At 39.5% G+C, this 22,498-nt stretch overlaps 1 protein-coding gene across 1 annotated transcript in view; it reads right to left on the bottom strand.

Annotated features, from left to right (window-relative positions):
• Nucleotides 1-22,498, bottom strand: part of iars1 (isoleucyl-tRNA synthetase 1) — an 89,724-nt gene that overhangs the window by 7,575 nt on the left and 59,651 nt on the right. The window contains exons 24-28 of the mRNA XM_049576466.1: nt 19,601-19,703; nt 19,091-19,174; nt 13,262-13,436; nt 8,135-8,247; nt 3,431-3,526 (exon numbers count right to left, since the gene is read on the bottom strand). Coding sequence (XP_049432423.1) covers nt 3,431-3,526; nt 8,135-8,247; nt 13,262-13,436; nt 19,091-19,174; nt 19,601-19,703 — 571 coding nt within the window. The remainder of the gene's footprint in view (nt 1-3,430; nt 3,527-8,134; nt 8,248-13,261; nt 13,437-19,090; nt 19,175-19,600; nt 19,704-22,498) is intronic.

Genomic DNA, 22,498 nt, shown 5'->3' with positions numbered 1-22,498 from the left:
CAAGGGATGGACAGACAGGTACACAGTGGGTTTTCATATGTGAACTAATAGAATTTAAGCACGGTTGTTTGTTTCAGTCAGAAAAAAAGCTCCACAAGTATCAAAGAGCTAAAAGATACTTGGAACAAAAGTGAGTAAATGTGCTCCAAGTACTGCTTGAATAGCTCTTCAAACAACAACAATGCACAATAACAGAAAAACCTGTTATCTGATTAAAATAAACGATTGCCAAGGACACAAAGAATAACATTTTTGTGACAAGTAATTCTCTTCAAAGCTTTTTTTTTTGTCTTCAATAAGAAAATGAAATCTGCGAGAAACAATTACCTGAAAGAAGAAGTAAGGGAGGGGGATGGGATAAACAAAATGGAAGGGCGGCCAAAAAGAAGAGAGGGTGGGGATTATAAAAGCAAAAATCAGACAGCGTAGGAACAAATGAAGGCAGAGGAGAACAAGGGGAGATTTTTTATTGGATGAAAGCCCGCCTGTTTTGGCATTGTGTGCTGACAGCTTCCTCTAACCTTGAAACATTCAAACACATTGATCTCAACCTAATCTGCAGTGTGCAGCCGTGCACACCTGTGCACAACTGTACACACATGTATACTGACTGTATAGTACACGCACACACACACAAATACACACACTCCAATTGCAGTATGTGGCTCAAGGGCAGAGGAATAACGTTAGCTAGATACAGAGGAGCAGTCAATCAATGGAGAAGGTTTATAGGCTTTTCCTGCCAAGTCAAGGTACTGACCCTACCCTGAAGGGGCCAGTACAGTGTATGTATGTGTGTGTGTGTCAGATGGACCTACAGAGATCTCCAGTTTGTGAGCAGCCCAATAAAAAAAACAATAAAAAAGGAAACACTGACCTGTCTCTCAACCCTGCATATGCTAACACACAAGAACCCATGCAAACACTGATAAAAACATGCATGCACACCCACAAACAAACTACTACCAAACATGTCAGAGAATTGTTAAAAATTAATTCCCATCCCCAGGGTGGAAAATTCCTAACAGATCTCAGTTTGAAATAACTGGAGGAATTTAGCCTGGCCGGGAGCCAGTGCACACCACTGCTATAGGGGGACGGAAAAAACTGTTTGTTGGTTGTGAAAACAAGGGGCTGTTGGCTAATCCGTCTTTACTCCCCAGACCACTTCAAAGCTCCAACATTAGAATCTGAAAGGGGCCAGACTGTAATTAAGCTTCCATTAAGCCTGCCTTATGATGGAGAAACTTCTAACTGTGACGCTGCAGTGGAAAGATTTCAAAACTGCCCTGACAAAATTAGCATGGGACATAAAGAGGAAGGGGGGAGGACGGGGTGACCAAAGGGAGGGAAATGTAAAATAATACACAGACAATTTTTCTGTGTTTGGTTTAAACTGCAGGGCTGCTGCTAATGACTATATTTTCATTCATTTCAATTAATCAATTAATAGTTAAGTCCATGAAAACAATAACTATTTAAAAAGTATGGGGTCCTGTAAGTGTAAGTAAGATGTACTGGGTCAGACGAGAGAATTTAAAGGTGACTGGAAGCAGGATGGGAGCCTTGCAAACCTCCTTTTATCATGACGGTATTGTGGGATGAAGTTTGACATTGGTGATTAGAAGCTGCATTCTTAATTTGTTTGTTATTTCTTTATTCATTTAATTTATTTATTTATTTATTAATTCATATTTTTTTCATTTTCATTGAAATTTTAATGTATTTTTATTCTATTTTTTTATTTGTCTTTTATATGTTTATATATGAATGTAGTTATGTTTTGTTTAGGTTTCTTGAAAATAAATAGTCAATCAAATGTCAGAAAAGACTGAAAAATGTTCAGTTTCCAAAAGCACAACACACTCAAAAATTATTTGGTCTATTTTAAAGTTTTCATTTTGCAATTAAATCACATCAACCAAAAAGTACTATTAATTTAATTAAATCAAATTAAGATGAATAGACTAATAGAATTTATGGAACTATAGCTCATAGATTTAACCAAGTTAACCCTGATAGAGTTTATGTAATTACTGATATATTCAATGTATTTCAAATAAGTTGAATTTACTTTCATAAAATGTATGTAATTACTAATAATAAATTATATGTATTTCTATGTATAATAATAATAATACATATAATTTATGTATAAATATGTTGATGTTCATCAACATATTTGAAATACATAGAATTTATTAACTTTAATCACATAAACTTTATCAAAGTAACTTGGGTAATATCTATGAGCTATAGTTACATATATTCTCATTGTCCAGACATTTCACTTTTATTTGACTTAATAATATAAATCGTAATTTTTGGGTTGACGACAGAGTTTCTTGACACAACTTCAATACATGATGTCATCAAATAATTGTTTTGTCCGACCAGTGGTCCAGCAGGTTGTCAGCCAAGTCAAAAATATAACTTATTACCTAACTTAATAACATTTTTGGTTGAAACAGAGTGTATAAATATTATAAAGCTTTATACTATATATTACTCCTCTATTTACCTTTCACTGGCTCATTGGCTCATTTCATTTTTCAGCTCTTTTAATATTTTCTTTTTGTCTTGGTGCACATATAAATTCATTAATGCAACATTTCCCATTTGCCTCATCACATTTCCACATCTCAACATTTTCTAATGCATGGTGTATATAATCATGAGATAGGTGTGTTACATTTGAGAAGCTGTAAACCGAGATTGTTTGGCATTTTTTCATAATAAATCACTTAAATGATACAGATTTAAATTGCTGCTTATCAGTTTTGTGTTGATCGACTTTTAGCTCCAATAAAAATGTATTAAAATATGAGGAGGACAGGGTTTGTGGTCAACAGACTGTCAGGATTAGGATGTAAGACTCAAGACAACTGACAAAAAAATAGTGTTGTTTAAAAGGTGCATTAGGAGGGAAACCTCCTAGGAGAAAAACTGTGGCTCCAGTTGAAAAGTAGTGTCTACTGGAGACGCTGTAGTATTAGTACTGTATTATCTTGTGTATTTCTAATTCTAGAGAGCATGCAGTGTCACACAAATCTTGCAGGAGAGGATGTGAAGGATGTTGTCATCCTTCAAAATACCTCACAGACTTTGGTGTACTCATTTTCAGTCCCAATGTTCAATGTTCCCAAATACTTCTTGTAGTCAGTCAACTTCCTTTCCCCTGCTTATCTGTCATGCATTAGTCACCACAAAACAGCCTTGAATGGTATTTTGTCTTCCAGTACACCTCCCCAAACTGCCTCAGTGGCATGTTTTGCTCACCCTGTCACAGCCCCAATTACATGTGTTGGCAAACTGTTTCTAATATGTCGTATTCTATTCATTAGACACTGGATTGTAAAATTCACTAGTAGTGTGTTATGTGTCACTCTAGTTTCCAGAGCTAGTAGTGCTCCTGAAATAATTGTCCCACCTTCTTGCGTAGTTTCTGAATACGGTTGATGACCTCTCGGGCAACGCCTTCATCCACCATGGACTGGTCGGGGCTGACATCCAGCAGCACCAGGACCTAAAGACAACAGACCCAGAGGACAGCAGGAGGGTTTTAAGATACATATTGCACTGATCACAGAAATGATCACCACACTGATGTTTCCAAAGACTGACATGACAGTCTTGCCTCATATATGAACCTTTTAAAAATGTTTTCAATTTTTTTTGCTTCAAATTTTCATTATGATGGCGCAAAAGAAGTGCGTTAATGTTTGCGGATCCTGGTATCTATCAGTAGGTATCCTCGGTTACCAAAGAGGAATGATGTACATTAAGCCCTTTTTAAAAGCTTCTTCAAGGCAGGAATGTTGCTCTGTTATTCCGCCTCTTTGTTATGCCTTCAAGCCGGCAATGAAGGTAGTAACAGCGCCAAATTGATGTCTGTGTAAAAGGGACAGCCGGCAGCCTGGGATTATGGGTATGACATTTTGACAAGGTGTAATTTGAGCAATCAACCGCTGGGAGATTTAAAAAGCAGATTGTAGCAGTTAGCAGCTAACTCAAAGAAGAAGAAAAGTGGCCATTTTTGTGTAAAAAGCACTTTATAAAGCCCATATAGGCCTATTTCACAAAATGGCGACCGTGACCTAAAGTAGGGAATCCCTAGTTCCAGTCACTACTTCCGTATGCGCCGCAACAATCTCTTGCTGTTAGAACATCTACTATGGAGCCTGGACAGCGCATATTCTCCCAGTCACTTCTATCTTCGCCCAAAGCTACATTTGCAGATGTTGTTCATCTTGTTGAAAAATTTTAGGGAGATGTGAAAAGGTCAAAGTTGGACAAGGGATACAAGTTCTTCTTTGAGCAATTCATACTCATACTCAGTACTCTAATTTGTCTCACTTAAGTGACATCATTGGAGCTGCGGTGTTATTGAGCCGGCCAAGTGATGTGTCGAATACTACGCATTTACAGTCAAAAAGATTTAAAACTCACTTGACTTCATTTTTTTAAGCTCATATTCATTAATCATATATGTTTATCTTATATATTGAATGTTCAAAAACCGAATTTATGGTTTCCTCATGATTAATCACTAACAATCAATAAAATATTAATCTATTTATAACAGGGTTCTCACAAGCCCCTTTTACACTGCCAGATTTTCCACGAATGTTGGGCCGTTTTGCCGGCACGCTGCAAGTGTTTAGATACACAGAGCCAGATTGGCGAGTTGATCTGAGGCGCCCAATTTTCCGCCTCGTAGGGTAGTCATATTGGCGGAACCCTTTTAGTTTAAAAAGACCGAGGCGGCCTTCCGCAACGGGAGGGGCTGTTGAAGGCTTGTGGGAGGAGCTGTTGATGATGCTGCACGTGCGACCCACTGGCGGTGGATAAACAGGAAACAGCTGATTAGCAGCTAGTAGCAAGAGGGAAACGCAAACCTGACATACACTGTAAAGATGAGCAACTGGGGAGACAAGGAATTGCACAGCCTCCTTGCCCTCACAAACAAAGAGGCCGTTAACCATCAGATGACGGGACGACTTATAAGAGAATCGCCTAAGGACTGACCAGCCGCGGCTTCTCTCCCACGTCACTGGTTACGTCACACACTGAGCTACACATTTTGTTACCTGCTCACGCCACCCATTGCCCTGAAAAAGGCACATTCTGTATAAACAAAAGTAGGCAGGCGGCATTTTGCTGCACTCCCCATTTTGTTTTTATACCGCCAATGCTGAAAAAAGACGGACTGGGCTTTCCTGCTTTCCTGCAAATTTGCACTATTCCTTTGTAAAAAGGGCTACAGTTAAGTGGGCAAACCTGGATGATTCAGTTTGTATTTACTACTACTACTACTACTACTACTACTAATAATAATAATAATAGTAATAATAATAATACATTTGAGCACAAATATCAAATTTTCGTAACAACACTAAGTTTTAATACTTGGCCAAGGAGAAATATAATATACTGAGCTATCCTCTAAGACCAAAAAAAAAAAAAGTTTTTTCCTGCATACTTTAATTTCGAAACTGTTTTATAATCCTCTTTAAGACAAATCAAAACAACCATCTAAGTGTGTACAGTAGCTAATTCTAGGTTGGCACATTAAACATTAAAAATATTCTAGCGTAGTGAAGATATGAATTAAATATTTTCCTGTTACTGTAACAACAAACAGTGTGCTCATGCAACACTTTAATGCTGACAGGTTGTACTCTAATCACCGCACAATTATTGCAATATGCATTTGACAGACTAGTAGCAGAGAGTGACAGAATTTCACATGATGTGAAGACCTTGGAGTTTACTGTAGCCACTGAGTAACCAGACTCCTCCAGCCCCATGCTGCAGACCACACAGCCAAAAAGGCAAAAAGAGCAACCTTTATGAGATAAGTCTGCCTTACACTGTTGTTCAAACATTTATAATGTCAAAGTAATAAACAAAAACAACCAACCAAGCAAGCAGCAATAATGGCAATATTGTAGTCTGTGTGAGTCACTAATGTAAAATGAGAGTCATGCTGTGTAAGGCTGAGCTGCTGCCAGCTCCCAACACTTTATCATGTGAAGAAGGAGGGAAAGAGATGACAGGGTGACAGAGAAAAGTACACAAACGCAAAGAGAAAAGGAATATGACAGAGAAAGAACAGAGAGACAGACAGATGGGAGCGGGAGAGTCGGTGCGAGAGAGCGAGAGTAACACAGAGAATTAAAGAGCCAGCTCAGTAAACTGGTATTAAGGTGCAGCCGTGTGGTGTGTGTACGGTTGGAGGAGCACTGATTAGAGAGGGCCTGTGGGAAACGCATACATGCTGGTTTCCACTTAGCCGTGAAATAATTTCATACATCACACACTTACAGTAAAGAAAAATAAATGCATTTACAGTATATGCCAGCTTGGTGCAGGAGCGGCAGCGAGGCGTTTGTTTTTTAGATCCGGTTACATTACACTTTGCCGCTCAATCTATACAGCAGTAATGTAGCAGTAGGGAGAGAAGGGCTGGAGAGGAGAGCATGTGTGTATTTCTATACATTTTTTTAATGTGTTAACAAGTGACAATTTTAAAAAGAATGGAAGAACAGAATGGCTTTCTGGAATAACAGTACATAAATGGTATAAACAGTTGTGAGATGTGATTCAAAATCATGGAAAACACAGAAACCAATACACACAAAATTTAAGACTCATAAAATGTAAATCTACCTCTGTAAAACAAATAAAAAGATGTGACTGCGACCAGGTTAAAAAAACAGCCTCATATTTTGGGTAAAAAGTTTGTTCTTTTCCTTGCTGAGAGTTAGATGAGGAGAATGATACCACCCTCATGTCTGTTGTTATTGAAGTTGCTGCTCAGGGCCAAGACGTAATCTGGCACATAAAAGACTGTTCCCACCCGGGTCGCAAACTGTTCTCTCTCCTGTTATGCTGTCTGTTTTTTGTTTTGTTTTTTTTCCCCCTTGCTTGTTTTATTGACTAGCTGGCACCCGATCAGATGTAGCACTCCTACTTTTATATATTCTTTGTACATGGACAATAAAGGTTTCTGTTCTATTCTGTTCTATTCTATTCCACAAGCAGATATTGCCACTTGTCGGTAGGATATAGGATACGGTAGGTTTTATTTGATAAGCTTTAGAGGCGCTAGTTGGCAGATGTTGTCACCTTTGGACAAAGTGGGGCAAACTGTTACCCTCTGTTTCCAGTCTTTGTGCTAATTAGCTAACCAGCTGCTGATGGTAGCTTCATATTTTCTGCACAGATACAACGCCTTGTTTTCACACAACTTTGTTTTGTGTTTGAATTTAAGTATAGTATATAGAGTGCGCCCCCTAGTGTTTAGCCCAAGGACATGCATCTCTTTAAGAATGGGCAGAAACACCACTGCAGAAACAAAGGAGAACTTCATTTGTCTGTTTTTCCAATACGGCAACATCTGGGGTGAAAAATGAAGCCAATGCCAAAGAGCCTCAAACTGCACTTCCTTGAATGACCACGTGAGGCTGGCTCCAGAAGTCAGTCAATCCCCATAGACCCCCATGTGAAAATGCTCAACTTCACAGCAGAAATAAACATGTTCACAGCCTGATACAAAAAATGTTTGGGTCTCTGTCCCAAATTTCTACATTCATGACAACTGGAGGGGGGTCAATTTTTATACTACTTTACCTTTTACATTTTATGAAGTTCAAATTGTTCCACATACTCAAGGCAAAGTAAGTAAGAAAGACTTCTGCAAACACATCAGAGATCACTGAAGTTCTCATAGGAATGGACTTACAGTTGACTCAGGTATGTACACACAGCTATGTAGAAAGAAGGTGTAAGAGTAGTATTGATCTTCTCTAACTCTCACCAAGAAAGCAAATAAGCCTATCAAATGTCAAACTATTGCTTTAATAAAAGGCTGTTTTTATGGTCTCTTAAGAGGTTGGCACTTAGATAAAAAATAGATCATAAAGACAACTGATTTCCAGTTAAACACTGACAGCCTGAAGGCAGTAATGTCAGGAGGAGACTACTAAACACAAGCTGCATTTGTTCACAGAAAATAAAAAAGTAAATCTTTTTTTTTTTTTTTAACTTTTTTTTTTTTCCTGAATGGTGTTGAATTTGCATGCAAAAGGTACATAATGCAAAACTAACTGGGTTTAACTTTCGAGCGTACCTGTGCATCAGAGTGTGCTTCATACTGTGCTGCTGAGCCAGAGCTCTGGTCGAAGGTGTACATGAGCCTCAAGTCCTCCTCATGAAGCTCATGGCCGTCCACCATGATGGATCCTTAAAATCAACCATAGCATTATGAAAATGTTTAGAACCACTGTTAATGTACTGAACCTAAAAATAAACATTGTTATATGGCAGCATACAATAACATTCATCACTGCAGAGAAAACAGTGTACATATGCTGCTCATGCAGAATTCAGCACCATGGAACCCTACTGCATCTCAGCATCATCAGACCACATATCTGAACAGCCATAAATTATACAGTCCAGACGAAGCTCACCAGGGGGGCATGAGAAAATGAGTTAAACCATTCTTAATATACACTCATTAAAAAGTTTGCCACCACAAATATATATATATATTTTTAAAGATGATTTATTTCTGCTTTTGCCTTCATTCAATAGAACATTATTTAAGCGTGAAAGGGGGATAGAGAAAGGGGATTACATGCTGTAAGGGGCCACAGGCTGGAATAGAATGCATGGCAAGGACATCGCCGTTGTACATGGGATGCCTGCTCTACCCACTGAGCTGCTTCTGTCAGCACAAATATTAATATTTTCCTCGGGTTAAAATACTCTTGGTAACAAACATCATGGTCCACATTCTTTCTAAAAATAATTTTCCGGGACTTTTCCAGGACATTTTTAGAAATGATCTATCTGGTATGATGGACAAGGATTGCACCATATGCTAATATGTTCCTCTCTGTAGAAGCCTGATTTGAAAGACATGCAGTCTATGAAGGTTGATGAAACAAATGCCCCTTTTCCACCAAAATCAGCGCATGTATGCAGGATTTTTAACACAAGAAAACCTGCTTAAAATAGGCAATAGACTCCTGTATGTGTGTGTGTGTATGTTTTGTTTTTGTTTTTTTGGTGTGTCACCTTTAATGACACAGACACGCCGGAAAACAGGTTAGTAAATAGTAGAAAGCAGCATGGAGGCCTGTGAAAATGTATCTCTATCTTATTCAGTCCCTCTTCGAACTCATTGCAGACTAATTTGGATCGATGATTGAGTCCTGCTTGGGCGGAGATGGATGGTATTTAGTGGTGGCGGATCATTGCAGCTGGTAAAGGGGCTAAAATTAGCATGTTCACCCAGGTGTTATGTTTCCATCAATGCTGATCAGAGCCGGAATATACCAGTGACTACTGCAGAGTGATTTGACCCGAATGTGAATGCTGATTGTAATCTTTACATTTAAAAGCATTTTCTTTTTGTAGTGCAATGGGAAAGGGGCTTGACATTACATGGAGTTTTGGCCACTAAAGTTGCGATGTCAACCAACCTGCATGTGTTACCATATGATGTGACTTGGATATGTGTTTGCAGCATTTCCACAAAATATCAGCCTATTCAAAATACTGTTGTCCATCAACTACCATTTAAACGATAAAATGACCCTGAACATAACTTAGTCCTTTCAGGTGGAAATGTTATCTGTTTTGGGAGCTCTGATAGATAGCCGAGTCGATCGTTCTCAGCTAATTTTACTTTTCCTCTAATTTCCCATGTGCTTTCCATCACTGGAAAATTGGTCAACTTTCCTCTAGGTTTTCCAGGATGTGTGGGAACCCTGAATCATGTAGGACAAAATTATGTGGTAGAACCTACAGAGACAATATTGCAAAATGTTCCGGTACAAAGTTAAATGGATGTTGAGTAACACAAAAATATATAAAATGTCTTTACTGTTTGGATGTGGTAACATTTTGTCAGATCACTCACATAATAATTGAGCTAAGTGGGGGTAAGTAATTCAACTAGACAAGTATAATTCACTGATTTTTCAAATGCTTTACTGTGAAAAGTCTAAAAGGATCCCCAATTATTGCTGATAAGGAGATCTATGAGTGTACAAAACTAAGATACACCCAGTGTAAAAAACAGAAAATTGATCATTTAGAAGATGAAAATGCATTGATGCATTTTAAAATCATTCATATTGACGCCCATCATGATTAAATCAATGCCGGGAACAGACTTTAATGGAAAAGTGATGATAAACAATTTAGTGCCCCACTATTCTCCTAATTAAATTTAAATAAATAGCAGACTGATTGTGTGAAATGAATCTTAATTTTGGTGAAAGATTCTAGAAATGGTTTCAATTACACCCAATCACACTGGGTAAAGTATTCTCCTAACTTGCATGCAGACCGAGGCTTTGTTTCGAATTAGCTGGGGTCTGGACCAGCAGTCGCTTGCATTCTGGCATTCCTTACACTGCAGTCTTTCTGGCCACATCCACACGAGATCTGAGCTGTTAAACAATAGAGCGAACCCAATCTAGTCAGGTTTATATCTCCATTTTGCCAGTGGCAGCAATTACCCACGTCTGTGTTCTGACTAAAAACCGTGACCGTGTTCTCCTCTCCTCTTCACTTCTCCACACCCAGAGGCTGGGTGAAACAGTCACTCCGTTTCTCTCTAATCCTAGATTTCCATGCTTTGATTTCCTGTGTCCCTCCCCGCTTCTCTGCTCTTTTCCGCCTTCTCTCTTAACCTCTTTTCTTCTCCCCCGACAAAATGATGGGATCAAAAGGTGCAGGTAGGGAATAATGAGTAACACAACCAATGGCCATAAATGCACAATCAGTTTCTCGCCAAATTGCCGCCCTTCTGGCTTAAAAAGCTTTTTTGAGTCACGGATTCTCAGCTAGAATTGCTCACGAGGTTAAAAGTGGACTCAAAACTGAGTCTGTACCGTTAACGTTTCCATGGACAGATTATTTTGACAGTAGTGTACCTTCCAGGTCCAGTTTGTAGGATTTACGTGGATATATTGGCAGAAATGGAATATAATATAGCAAGTATATTTTCTTCAGTATATAATCACTTGCAAATAAAAATCGTGTTTTTGTTACCTTAAAATGAGCCATTTATATCTACACAGGGAGTGGGCCTTTGTCTATCAAGATAGCCATGCTCACCACCATTTTTCTACATTAGCCATGGACGGACAAACCAAACACTGAGTCTAGATGGGACTATTCCCGTTTTCGCATCAGCCACTGTAGTTTGCAGCCACTGCACGACGAGAGCATCAGGAAAACACTGATTTTTCTCACGCAAAACTGCTTTAGTCAGTGTTTTTACTTGTTTAAATCACCAGGTCTGTTTGTTTTGGAGAGTAAGAGACCTCTGTGGATAATTCAGCTCACAATAAAAACTTCTTAAACGTCTGGATCGGAAATTAGGTAAGCACACATTTGCATGTGCTGTGCGAGCGACCTGTCTGCAACAAGCTAAACAGTGTCAGAGAACAACTGATTTGTCACGTGAAACTGCTTTATTCTGTGGTTTTACCAGTTGTTACCATCAGGTGTGTTTGTTTTGGAGAGAAAAAGATATCTGCAAATAATTCCTGGTAAAAAACTCCTGAACAATCAGCACTAAAGAAATACTACGCGAGAGAAGTTTCAGCTGGTTGCAATCTGCAATTATCAAATCCCCCAAACCTCACACACTGGACTTTGAACAGATATTTATTTATTATATTTTATTTGTTTTCCGTCCTTTTTGATTTTCTTACCCTGATGGGACAGAGCCAGGTGAGCTGTTTACCCCTGTTTGTCTTTGTTCTAAGATAATCTAACTGTCTGCTAGCTGTAGCTTCATACTGTGTTGAACTATTCCTTTAGAAAACATGAAGAAATGCATTACACTGTCTGGCTCCTTAAATGCGATCTTTTATGCTTTCCATTATTTTCTTTCATATCTATCATGTTGAAATGTTTAAGTTCATATAAAATGTGCCCAAAGTTTCAAATAATGAGGTAAATGTAGCTAAAAGTGAGCAAAAACCTCAGGCCTTAGACAAGCCAAGCTGACGTCAGCTTGCAGCGAAATCTCATTGTATGGTCCAGGCACACTCCTACCAGGCACACTCCTACAAGTGTTTATATTACATACGCTGCCACATGTAGCTACATGCTAACATCGGGGAGGCCTTTGTTTGATTGCCGATGCTGATTTTTCCCCGTTTCAGGATCAAATTCCTGCTGGAACATATCCGGTTGTGTTGAGAAGCTCATTACCAAGTATTGCTATTTTCTGTTACTGTCATTCCCCAGCAGCCATGATGGTGCAGAGATGCAAGAGACCCTGAAGCACTGACCAATCAGAGCAGACTGCTTTTTTGGGAACAGGGCTTAAAGAGACAGGCGCTAAAACAGAGCGTTTCCGACAGAGAGTGAGCACAGTCATTCCAGCACAGACAGTATGAAAATTAAATGTTTTCTTAAATGTTAAAGCCTGAAAACATGTTCTAATAGAAACCCAAAGTAAAAGTATGAAACTGAAAATAGGTCCCCTTTAAAAGCAGGTGTTGTACATTCAAACAACTCAACTCGCCTGGGATCAACAAGTCAGTAAAATGTTACTTCCACTGTGCACATTTTCATCTGTGTTTCCTCTCTCCATCATTTTTCCACCATCCTCGACCACATCTATCTTTTTCCTTCCATCGCTCATCCTCCTTCTTTCCTTCCAATTGGCTGGACTTCAAACATCCAACTGATTGGAAATGTTAAGTTCCCACAGCCCAGCTGACCTCCACTGCTTTCTTCCCCAGAGACTCTGAGGGCTCTCCTCGTCTTTCTATAATTGGAGAGACAAGATACCTTGCACTGCTTTGATCCGCACTCGAGCTCTGATTATGGTTTCAGAAGGGTTAGGGGTTTGCATTCGGAGGATAAACTGGCCGTCTGGCTGTATCCGACTTCACTGCAACGACTCATGGTTCAGTTTTTGGTGACGATTTTAACAGCAATTGTGCAGCTGTGTGTAAAATCCCAACATTAACCAACTGCTTTTTACAAATTAATTATTTGGGACACAAAATGATTGACTACTGATTAAGTCTTGGTATGTGTGGCCACCACTGGTGAAAAATGAATACATAAAAATAATTCTGGGATGTCATTTACAGAAAAAATACATGTAATGCAAACTAGTGACCTACATTAAGCTACAGATTGATTAGTGATTTTTGTTTGCACCCTGAGTTATGAGTTTTTGCACACACATTCATACTGCCAAACGCAGTAATACCTGTTTTCTGGAAGGCCTCGAGCTTTTCGCTGGTGAGCTCCTTGATAGAAGCAGTGATAGCTTTGAAGGCCCCCTTTAGTCTCTTGCCCAGCACCATGTGGTCTGGCTCGGCTCTCAGACGGATACCATACTTGTCCTTGTCTGTTGACAGTGTCAGCTGTCGCACATTAAGCTCCTGGAAAAAAGACACACAGTATGTTTTAGAAAAGATGAAGCCACTGTCTTTGACCTTCCTGTTTTAATATCCCAAGTTTGCCGATGAGCACCAGTTACCAGGGCCTTTACTGTTGATAAAACCAAACATGAAAATGAACACAAAAATCTGAAGAAGCTAAACTGAAACTGAAATGTGGAAATCCAAAGTGTGGGATCATTTTGAGAAGGTGAAGGACGAACCCAAGGTGATATGTAAACTCATCTTTATTCGTCGACTACAAACATGACGTATCATCTGGAACATGTCAGTAGCTACATGTCCATTAGCCACTTAGCACAATCATTACTGCTTTGCCGACAGCGTCATTAACAGGCGGCTCGCTCAGTGTGTGACGTGCACTTGTAGATAAAATATAGGCCTATATTAATGAAGGTTCATTAGTACGGTTTGGTATTTCTCTGTAATGTAGCACAGTGTTAACAGTGTTACTGATACTATTCTTTCTCACACCAAAATATATAATTTAATAATTAAATTAATATCATAAACATGTGGGTGACTAGTCGACTAATGGTCCTATATGACAACTATTTCTCGAATAGGCAAATTCTTGGTAGTGGGCAGCCCTAAAATTATGCAGAAGACCCTCTTGTTTTCTTTATATACAGCTAAACAACTAAATGCCAAAAAATTGCACAAACAAAAAACAACAACAAAGAAAAGACAAAGTTCTTCTGGTAGCAGTATGGACACTAAGTGACCCAACTGCATTTGTTCAGTTTGACCTTTTCATAGCTCAACTTCCTCCCAAGACTTGAAATATAAAAATTAGTTACAATATTTGATACCGTTTGTATCAAAACTAAAGAAAAAACACTCATTATTATTCCACAAATGAAAATAAACCGTACGTGCACAATGACAATGGACTAAAACTAAACTTAATAGAATTCCAAACTAAATAAAAATACAATTTAACATAAAAATTAAAAACTTTAAATACCCCAGGCGTCTACTATCAAGAGCAAATCAATAATTGATTACAGAGAGTCATTCACTGAAAGAGTAAGTCAGCCATGAAATCACCCAGCAAGTCAGTCAGTGAGCCATTCCTCCCATTCAGTCAATATCTCTGCCTTTCAATACAGTACGTTTCATTCTTCAATTTAAATGGAGATAGAAATCTGTGATCCGGTCATATCTGGTGAAGATAGAGATACTAAATTTAGCCACAGTGACACCTACCCCGGCCTGCCACACACAGCTTCTTTCAGTCAATCACACACTGAAAAGTGAGACTGAGTTTGGTTGACTTGCTGACAGAGAGCACAGATAAGCTGCTGTAGTGGGCTGAGTAATAAACTTAAGGGCAGTGTGGGGTTGAAAGTAGCAGCTAGAACTTGGTTGGTTCGTAAAAACAGGACTGAATCAATGCTAAATTACACAAAAAGAACCGGTTTTATCTTGAGGGCATACATGGCTTTGTTTGTCTGATGCTGTTGCACGACAATATATTCAAGCTGCTGCCAACTCAAACAGCAACTCATTGGATATTTTCACTGAATATTTTGAGCTAAGCGGACACTGGAATCATCAACAAGCTTGTCGACAGGACAGTGCTGACCAAAGCTAAAATTTAAATGGCCATTGACTGTCAACAGCGAATCCAATCTTGAGCCTACGTTCCTCCCTCTGAATTTGTTACATTCATGTTTTGCCTCAAGAAATAGACAATAAAAATGCAATCAGCACCATTCAGGATTTACCGCCGCTCTGTGTGAAATGAAAAGCTGCTGTGTCTTCTTCTTTTGCAAGTTTAGACTTCCGCATTGGCCACTAATGCTTTATTCACACTACACAACTTTAGCCCTAATTTTCCACTTGTCGACAGTTTTTGGAACTCCCCAACAAAAGCCCATGATCAGTGGCAAATTGGTGTTAGTTTGCCGCACGCTGTGTGTGAACTGCTCGAAGATGTGAGCCGACAGGCTCGGTGATGCATCACAGACGCTCCCCAGATATGTGGCAGGTCAATACCTGGACCTGTCAGTGAGCTACAGTCAATAAGAGTCAGGGTTTGGAATTAACTTTTCTGTGCACCTGCCTCTGTGGCTGGTCGACTCCAAAATCTGCCAGCCACTTAATAGATTACCATTGTTTGTTTTGGCAGAGTGAGTAAAGCAAATTTAGCAGCTACTTGCATTTGGCTGCCAACTGCTGCTAATTTCCGACCCTAATGAGAGTGCAAGACACGGGTTGAGGACAGAGACGAGCGGCGCTGTGTCGCTTTCCAAGGTGTGTGTGTGTGTGTGTGTGTGTTTGGGAGGAAGAGAGACTGAGTGGCAGATGTTTCTGCACGCAATGTTTGTATGATAACTTACTCAGAACACTGCTTTGTTACCTTTTGACTTTGATATTTTCTGCTAAGCTCCAGCCCAACCCCGCATCCCATGACATACTCTTCAGAAATTCTTCCTTGTGAAAGGTCTTGTAGTGTCTCTGATTATAAGACAACAAGTTGTATAGTGTGAAAGGTGCAGCAATCTGATGACTTTGTGAAATGAACAGCAACCTCTGAGACTGAAAAATTAAGCTGACTGCAGTTCTTGGAATGGCCACTTGAGGCTGGCTCCAGAAGTGAGTGAATCCCCACAGACATCCATGTTAAAATGTCCAACTTCACAGCATAAAAAACATATTTAAATGACATTGGTCTCTATAGCTAATTTCAGAACTGTAGTTTTTTATTGTTTTTTTTTTAAACAAAATATATTAAAGCTAAAGCTGTGCATAATTAAGGTGTGGCCTCTTTGAATGACAGGCTGTCTGCAAGATGTCACCACAGTCTATGAGTCAGATCCATCCCTCACTCCTCCACAGCTCCCCCCCTCGTCAGAATATAGTCACTTCTGGCTTAAAAAATCCAAGATGGCGACGACCGAAGGGCAGAACTTGGGGCTTCAAAATGGGAGTGCACATACCAATGTCAAAGTAGCTACGTCTATTACTTTTATTCAGTCTATGGCTTAAAGTGATCAAACCCATGAAAATACACCAGAGCTAAGTTTAATGCCAATAGTGTCCACTACTCTTTACATCTGAAAGGCAATTCTAAGGGGTTTAAAGTTAAACTAAATGCTTTGTTACATCCTGTAGGAGTCAAATTAAAACCTGTAATTGCTCCAGACATGTGCTGTAAAGGAGCAATCAAAAAATGTAATTCACTCAGACAGCAAGTCAGCCATTAAATCAACCAGTCAGTGAGCCAATCGACAACAGCATGTGCATATTTAAGTAAAAGCAATTTACATGAATTACAAAGAATTACCAGTTAAATAGTAACAATTATTGAATAATAATAAAAGGAACTCAAGAAAAGCGAGCGCGAAAAGGTGAATCCAGACTTAATGTACCTAAATTTCACATGCTCAGCTCAACTGAAACTCATCAACAGTAAGAGAGTTTGAAGGTTCTTCCCTGGGCTGTAGGAATTTAAACTGCTCTCAATTCTGATCAAATAAACCTTGTTTACTGGTGGGAGGCTAGAAGCTGGCAAGGTTAAATGTTTTCCTCACCAGAAATGAAACACAGTGAGAGATAAGAAGTGGCTCCAACCAAGATTAATCTTGCAGGATCCAACAGAAGGTTGCAACTGGAGCCCTTTTCCCCACATAATCCTTAATCTCTATACGTTCTGTCAATTTTACTGGTCAGCAGTATATGGGAACAAGAGCCGCAATCAATGTTCCATCCAAGATGCATCAGTAATTTCTCATCTTGAGAACTATAGTGAGGTTTCACGTGGCTATAGTGGGAACAGCAGCAGCAACATTTCCAGGTAGAGCATCCGAAAGGTTGAATAATTCTCACTTAAAGAGAGTGGAGGGCTTATCTGAGTCAGCTGTGGAACGGCATTGACTTCTTGAGGTCTGTTGGTGGAAAATCAAACCCAAAGACAAAGGGATAATGTCAGTGTAATGGCTTCCTGCACTAAAAGTCTATGACAATTAGTCTGTCTGCTGTCTGAGTAGTCATTTTTCCAGTCTCTCGGACAGCACCTGAACGGACCCAACAAACTTTTGTAATTAATCTGCCCTTTCCAGTGCAAACAGTAACCATACATTGATTATGTTACTTGTACAAAAATGACACTTAAAAGAACACCATTTGTATATCAATTACTCACCCGTGTTACATTTCAAGAAAACTTTGTTTTCCTTGCATGCCTACACAATAAACGAAGAATCCAAAAAAACAGAGAAAATTCTTGATGAACCAAAGTCATCGGGGTCCATATTTAATAACAGCCAAACAATATTAAAGTATCTGTGTACAAACTCCCAAACAACTTGTGCACTATGATCTAAGTCTCATTTATCCAGTCACATGCTCAGTACTTTCCCAACAGACAGCTCTTTCCGACAGGAACTGAATGGCAAGTAAAACGTATCTACTGCTACCACTCAGCCCCACGTATCTGTAATTTTACCTCGCTGAACATGGGAGCTGCTGGTCTACTCCTGCCTTGATCGATAGTTTGTGTTAAAACACCAAAGTCACAATAATACAAACAAAGAAAGACCAGCAGCTCCCATGTTCAGCAAGGTAAAATTACATTTTAGTCAATCATCTCTGGCTTTGAAGAGAGCACAGATAAGTTTCACTTTTAGTTCAGTTACCTATCGAAGAGGGCTGTCTGTTTGAGAAGTACTAAATGTACGACTGGATAATTGTGACTTGGATTCTACTGCCCAAGTTGTGGGAGAGTTTGTAAACGGATGTTTTGCAGTTTTTCTGTTGTTTAACATGGACCCCTTTGACTTTAACTTATCAACAATTGTCTGTGTTTGGATTCCTTGTTTACTGTGGAGCCATGCAAGAAAAACAGAGTTTTCTTCATGAATTCAACATAACACGGGATGAGGAACTGATATATAAATGATCATTTGGGGGGGGTGAAGTATTCCTTTAACATTGCAAACACCAAGTCCTCGTCTATATGGGCTTTTTTTCCATATAGTGAAACCCATAGGATGTATGAAAAAAACACAACAAAACATAATCTTATCCAGAACGTTAAACTTACAGAACCATCAGCTCAGTAATGTTGCAGAATCTATTTGTAAAACGAGAGCCAGAAGAGCTTTGTGAACTATAATGATGCATATCACCATGACTGTGAATTACACATTAACAGTTATATAATGTTTCAGCGTGCTGGAGAAGAAAAATACACACTGCTCATGTTGGTGCTGTATATTTAAAGGGTTTGCATGTGTGGCAACTGGAGTAGATCAAATGTGAAATCCTTTTCCAAGACATCTGCTCCACCCCCTTATAAATGAGCCAAGCACAGAAATTTCAATTACAGCTGCAGACACAAACGACGTGTGAAGGTGCGTTCCCTCTGTTGTACACCCCCTCTATAAAGTCAACACATTGGCTTTGGAGTGTCAACACGGCTCCAGGAGAGCATTCTCTTTAACCTAGAAATTTAATAGTACTGATCAAAGCCCAGTAAACAGACAAAAAAAAGCACTTAAAGGAAAGATGAGAAGATGCACCTCTTGCCTTGAAGCAGAGCACTGGTAAAGTGACACTCTACCAAGGCGACTTCAAGACTAGACAAATTATAACACTAAACAAACAAAGGCTGTTTTTGGTTTACTTACTTCCAGGATGTATTTCTGCAGGGACTGGATATCTCTCAGAGCCTCTGGGTCCTGGTGAATAACTACCACTTCCTTTAGTGGGTACTGAAATACACACCGACATTACAGTGGGTCAATAACTCCAGTACCAAAAGCAAAAAATAGAGTCATCATCTTCAACACAACAACCACACCTAGTGCATTAACATGAGAAAACCAGATACACTGAAAGCTAAAGGAAATCTATAGGACAGCTATAGGAACTCGTAGCACAGCACAGGATCCTTTAAAGGCGTAGACATTTTACAGTTGTGAAATAAACTTCAGTGCTTTATTGTGGACAAACTGTCTAATAACAAAAATACACGTCTCGCATTTTCGTGCTGCACTTTGTTGTTTTGTAATCGGCCAACGTTGTCACATCTGCAGTAACCCAATATCAGCCAATATGTCTCTGTTTCCTAGAGTTTTAGTTCACTGTACCTCTCACACTGGAGTGTATGAATGGATAGAGTAAAGTTGATGATTCACCTTGACGGGCAGAGTCTTCCTGTCTCTGATCACTCGGCCGAGCTCAATCACAGACTGCATCTGAGAGACTGCGCTCTCAATGCGCTTGTCAATCAGATTCTCCCTGAAAAATAGAAAAACACATAAAGAAAATCTAAGTATCACCACATCATCAATTAATCAATCACATTTAAAATGGTGGCACAGAGGGTTCCTGGTTCGAACCCAGGGTGGCGGGTTTGAACCCTGGGGTTGGGGAGCCCCTCTGTTTGCATGTTTTCCCTGTGTCAGCGTGGGTTTTCTCTGGGTACTCCGGCTTCCTCCCACAGTGGCCGTAGGTGTGATTGTGAGTGTGAATGGTTGTCTGTCTCTATGTGCCAGCCCTGTGATAGTCTGGCGACCTGTCCAGGGTGTACCCTGCCTCTCGCCGCATGCCAGCTGGAATAGGCTCCAGCCCCCCCATGACCCCCAACAAGGTAAGTGGTTACGGAAAATGAATGGGTCAATGTATTTAAAGTGCAGAATCACCATACAAGATGGTCCCTATACACTACAATTAACAAGAAAAATACATGGCACAAAGCTTATAGTTTTGTTTTATTTTCTTAGTCTAAGCTTTCAATTCAATTTGAATTGAATTGAAAGCTTAGACTAAGAAAATAAAACAAAATAAAAAGGGCAAGAAAATGACATCATAAAAATTAACATTCATGTTAAAGGAATGTTAAAAATGTGATGGACCTGACTATGTTCGGGTGTATGCTGTAATGAAGTGAATAAAGACAGGGTTTTAGTCTTGAGTTTAAGATTTCAACTGAGTGCATTTCTTTAACATGTAATGGAAGGCCATTGCAGATGAGAAAAAACATTGTAATGCCATGATAGGGGCGTTTTAATAATCTCTTAACCAGTAGTTTAGGTCACACAAGAGTTGAAGTTTTTATCTGAAACTCTTAACAAGGTGAGACATTTGCAATTGCAATGGGTATCATCTGACCTAGCTGCCTTCTTATAATAAGAGGATGTAAAAGGGATGAGACAAACTTCTTTCAAAACAACCCATCTTCTTTGGAGAATCGTTCTGTATTCAGTGACATTCGGTACAAATTCAGGGCGCAGTTAGGGGATGTTAGTCGTCTCTGTCATAACTCACAGGCAGCCGTCATTTTCTGGCTAATCAGTGCCTTAAAAATTCAAACAGCTATTCTATTGAGGAAAAGGAATTATAAAGCGTGACAAGGTTAGTACCACCCATCTAAATAAAGACAGAGTTCAGAACCACCAGCGCCAGAGTTTAACTCAGGAGCATCCACTAATAAGGTACACCGAGACTTCCACCTCTGAATCCAAATTAGAGCTGCACAGCCACCGATAATCATGCATAATAGTGATATTAGCCCTAACTGTCTGCAGGAACATAGACTGTGAGTGTGTGTGCGTGTGCACAATGTGTGTTCATTTACTCCAGCACTCTGCTCCTCTGTGTGCACACAGCAGTGGAGTAAAATGAGAGAGGAGAGGACTCCAGGGACAGCCAATCATTTAATGAGCTGATTGAGGAGCAGCTCTTCCCTGCGCCTGATTGGTGGCTGACCTTTGGGAGGAGGGTGAAGTAGTCCCATTCGACAGCAGGAAGGACAAGAGGCTAATAAAGCAGCAGCACTGAGCACTGCCAAAGTGACAGAGGAGATTATATGAACCATTACACAAACTATTTTCCTTATGCTAAATCAAACGGATATTTAATCATGTCAGAACTTTTTTGTAGTTAAAGATGATGCAATTAAGTTTGGGCAATTAGAAATTCCTCCCAGGCATTACAAAACTGATCAGCCACCAAGGCACCCATTTTACTGAAGTAATTGAAGGGAAGGGAATGAAATGATTATATTTTCAAAGCAATATCCATTAGCAGGGCTGACAATCAAAGGCAGGCTCTGTGCCGTTCTGTGTCTGTATTTCTCTGCTTAAAGTACACAAACTCAAGCAAGAAACTCAGGTTTATCCTTCAGAAGACCTTGGATTTATACTTTAGAGAAACTCAGGTTTATAGTTTAGAGAACCTCGGGTTTATACTTGGGAGAAACTCAGATTTATACTTCAGAGAAACTCAGATTTATACGACAAATTTAAGAAAAAATGAGGCATCCCATTCTGGACTACACTGAATCTGAGCTTTAAATCTCCTCATCTGTAACCTGCAGATGTACAGTCATTGTCATTACTTTTGAACTTTTGATTGCATCAATTAATCTTGTCATAGTGAATCCATAAGCAACTTGAAACCCCCTTTTCTTTTCTCTGTGTTTTTGTTTATATTTAATCATTTGTCAATTGTTTATTCATCAGTGCAATTAACACAATTCTTACCTAGCAGTGGCATGCGCCAGTGACACTGACTTCACCAAAGTACTAATCCGTTTCACTTTACATGAGCTTTTGTGATATCGTCGTAATAATGCTCTGCAAGAGCCACATACAGCCAAGAAATCATGCAGAGTAAAAGTACAATCAGGTTTCACCTCTAGGGCATTGATTATCAAATTATGTTTGTATTTTTAATCACTAAAAGTTTAATCATACAGTCAACACACACCTGTTACTGTTTTTTGTGCTGTTTTGTTTTGCAGGGTGACTTTAAGCAGCGAAAGCATGAATGAAGAGAAGAAACAGTTAAGACACAAAGAGAACAGCTGCTGTGAAGCCTGACAGTCATCTAGAAACTACTGTGACCCCTCGAGCTTCAAAAGAGTGTGATACAACTGGGGTGAAGTAAGGCCATGCACTCTGGCTGAGACTGATTAGGCTTTGGATCAGCAGTGGATATCCTGTGAGAAAAGGGGCAAACACAAGGAGCAGTTTACTTTGCGAGCTGAAGGGTGACTGTGCTTCAAGAGTGGCAGTTTTTGAACCAGATGA

The sequence above is a fragment of the Epinephelus fuscoguttatus genome, linkage group LG1 (assembly GCF_011397635.1).
Source record: "Epinephelus fuscoguttatus linkage group LG1, E.fuscoguttatus.final_Chr_v1".
NCBI classification, from domain to species: domain Eukaryota; kingdom Metazoa; phylum Chordata; class Actinopteri; order Perciformes; family Serranidae; genus Epinephelus; species Epinephelus fuscoguttatus.
The sequence above is the reverse complement of the archived record's forward strand: the minus strand, read 5'-3'. Positions and strand labels throughout refer to the sequence as shown.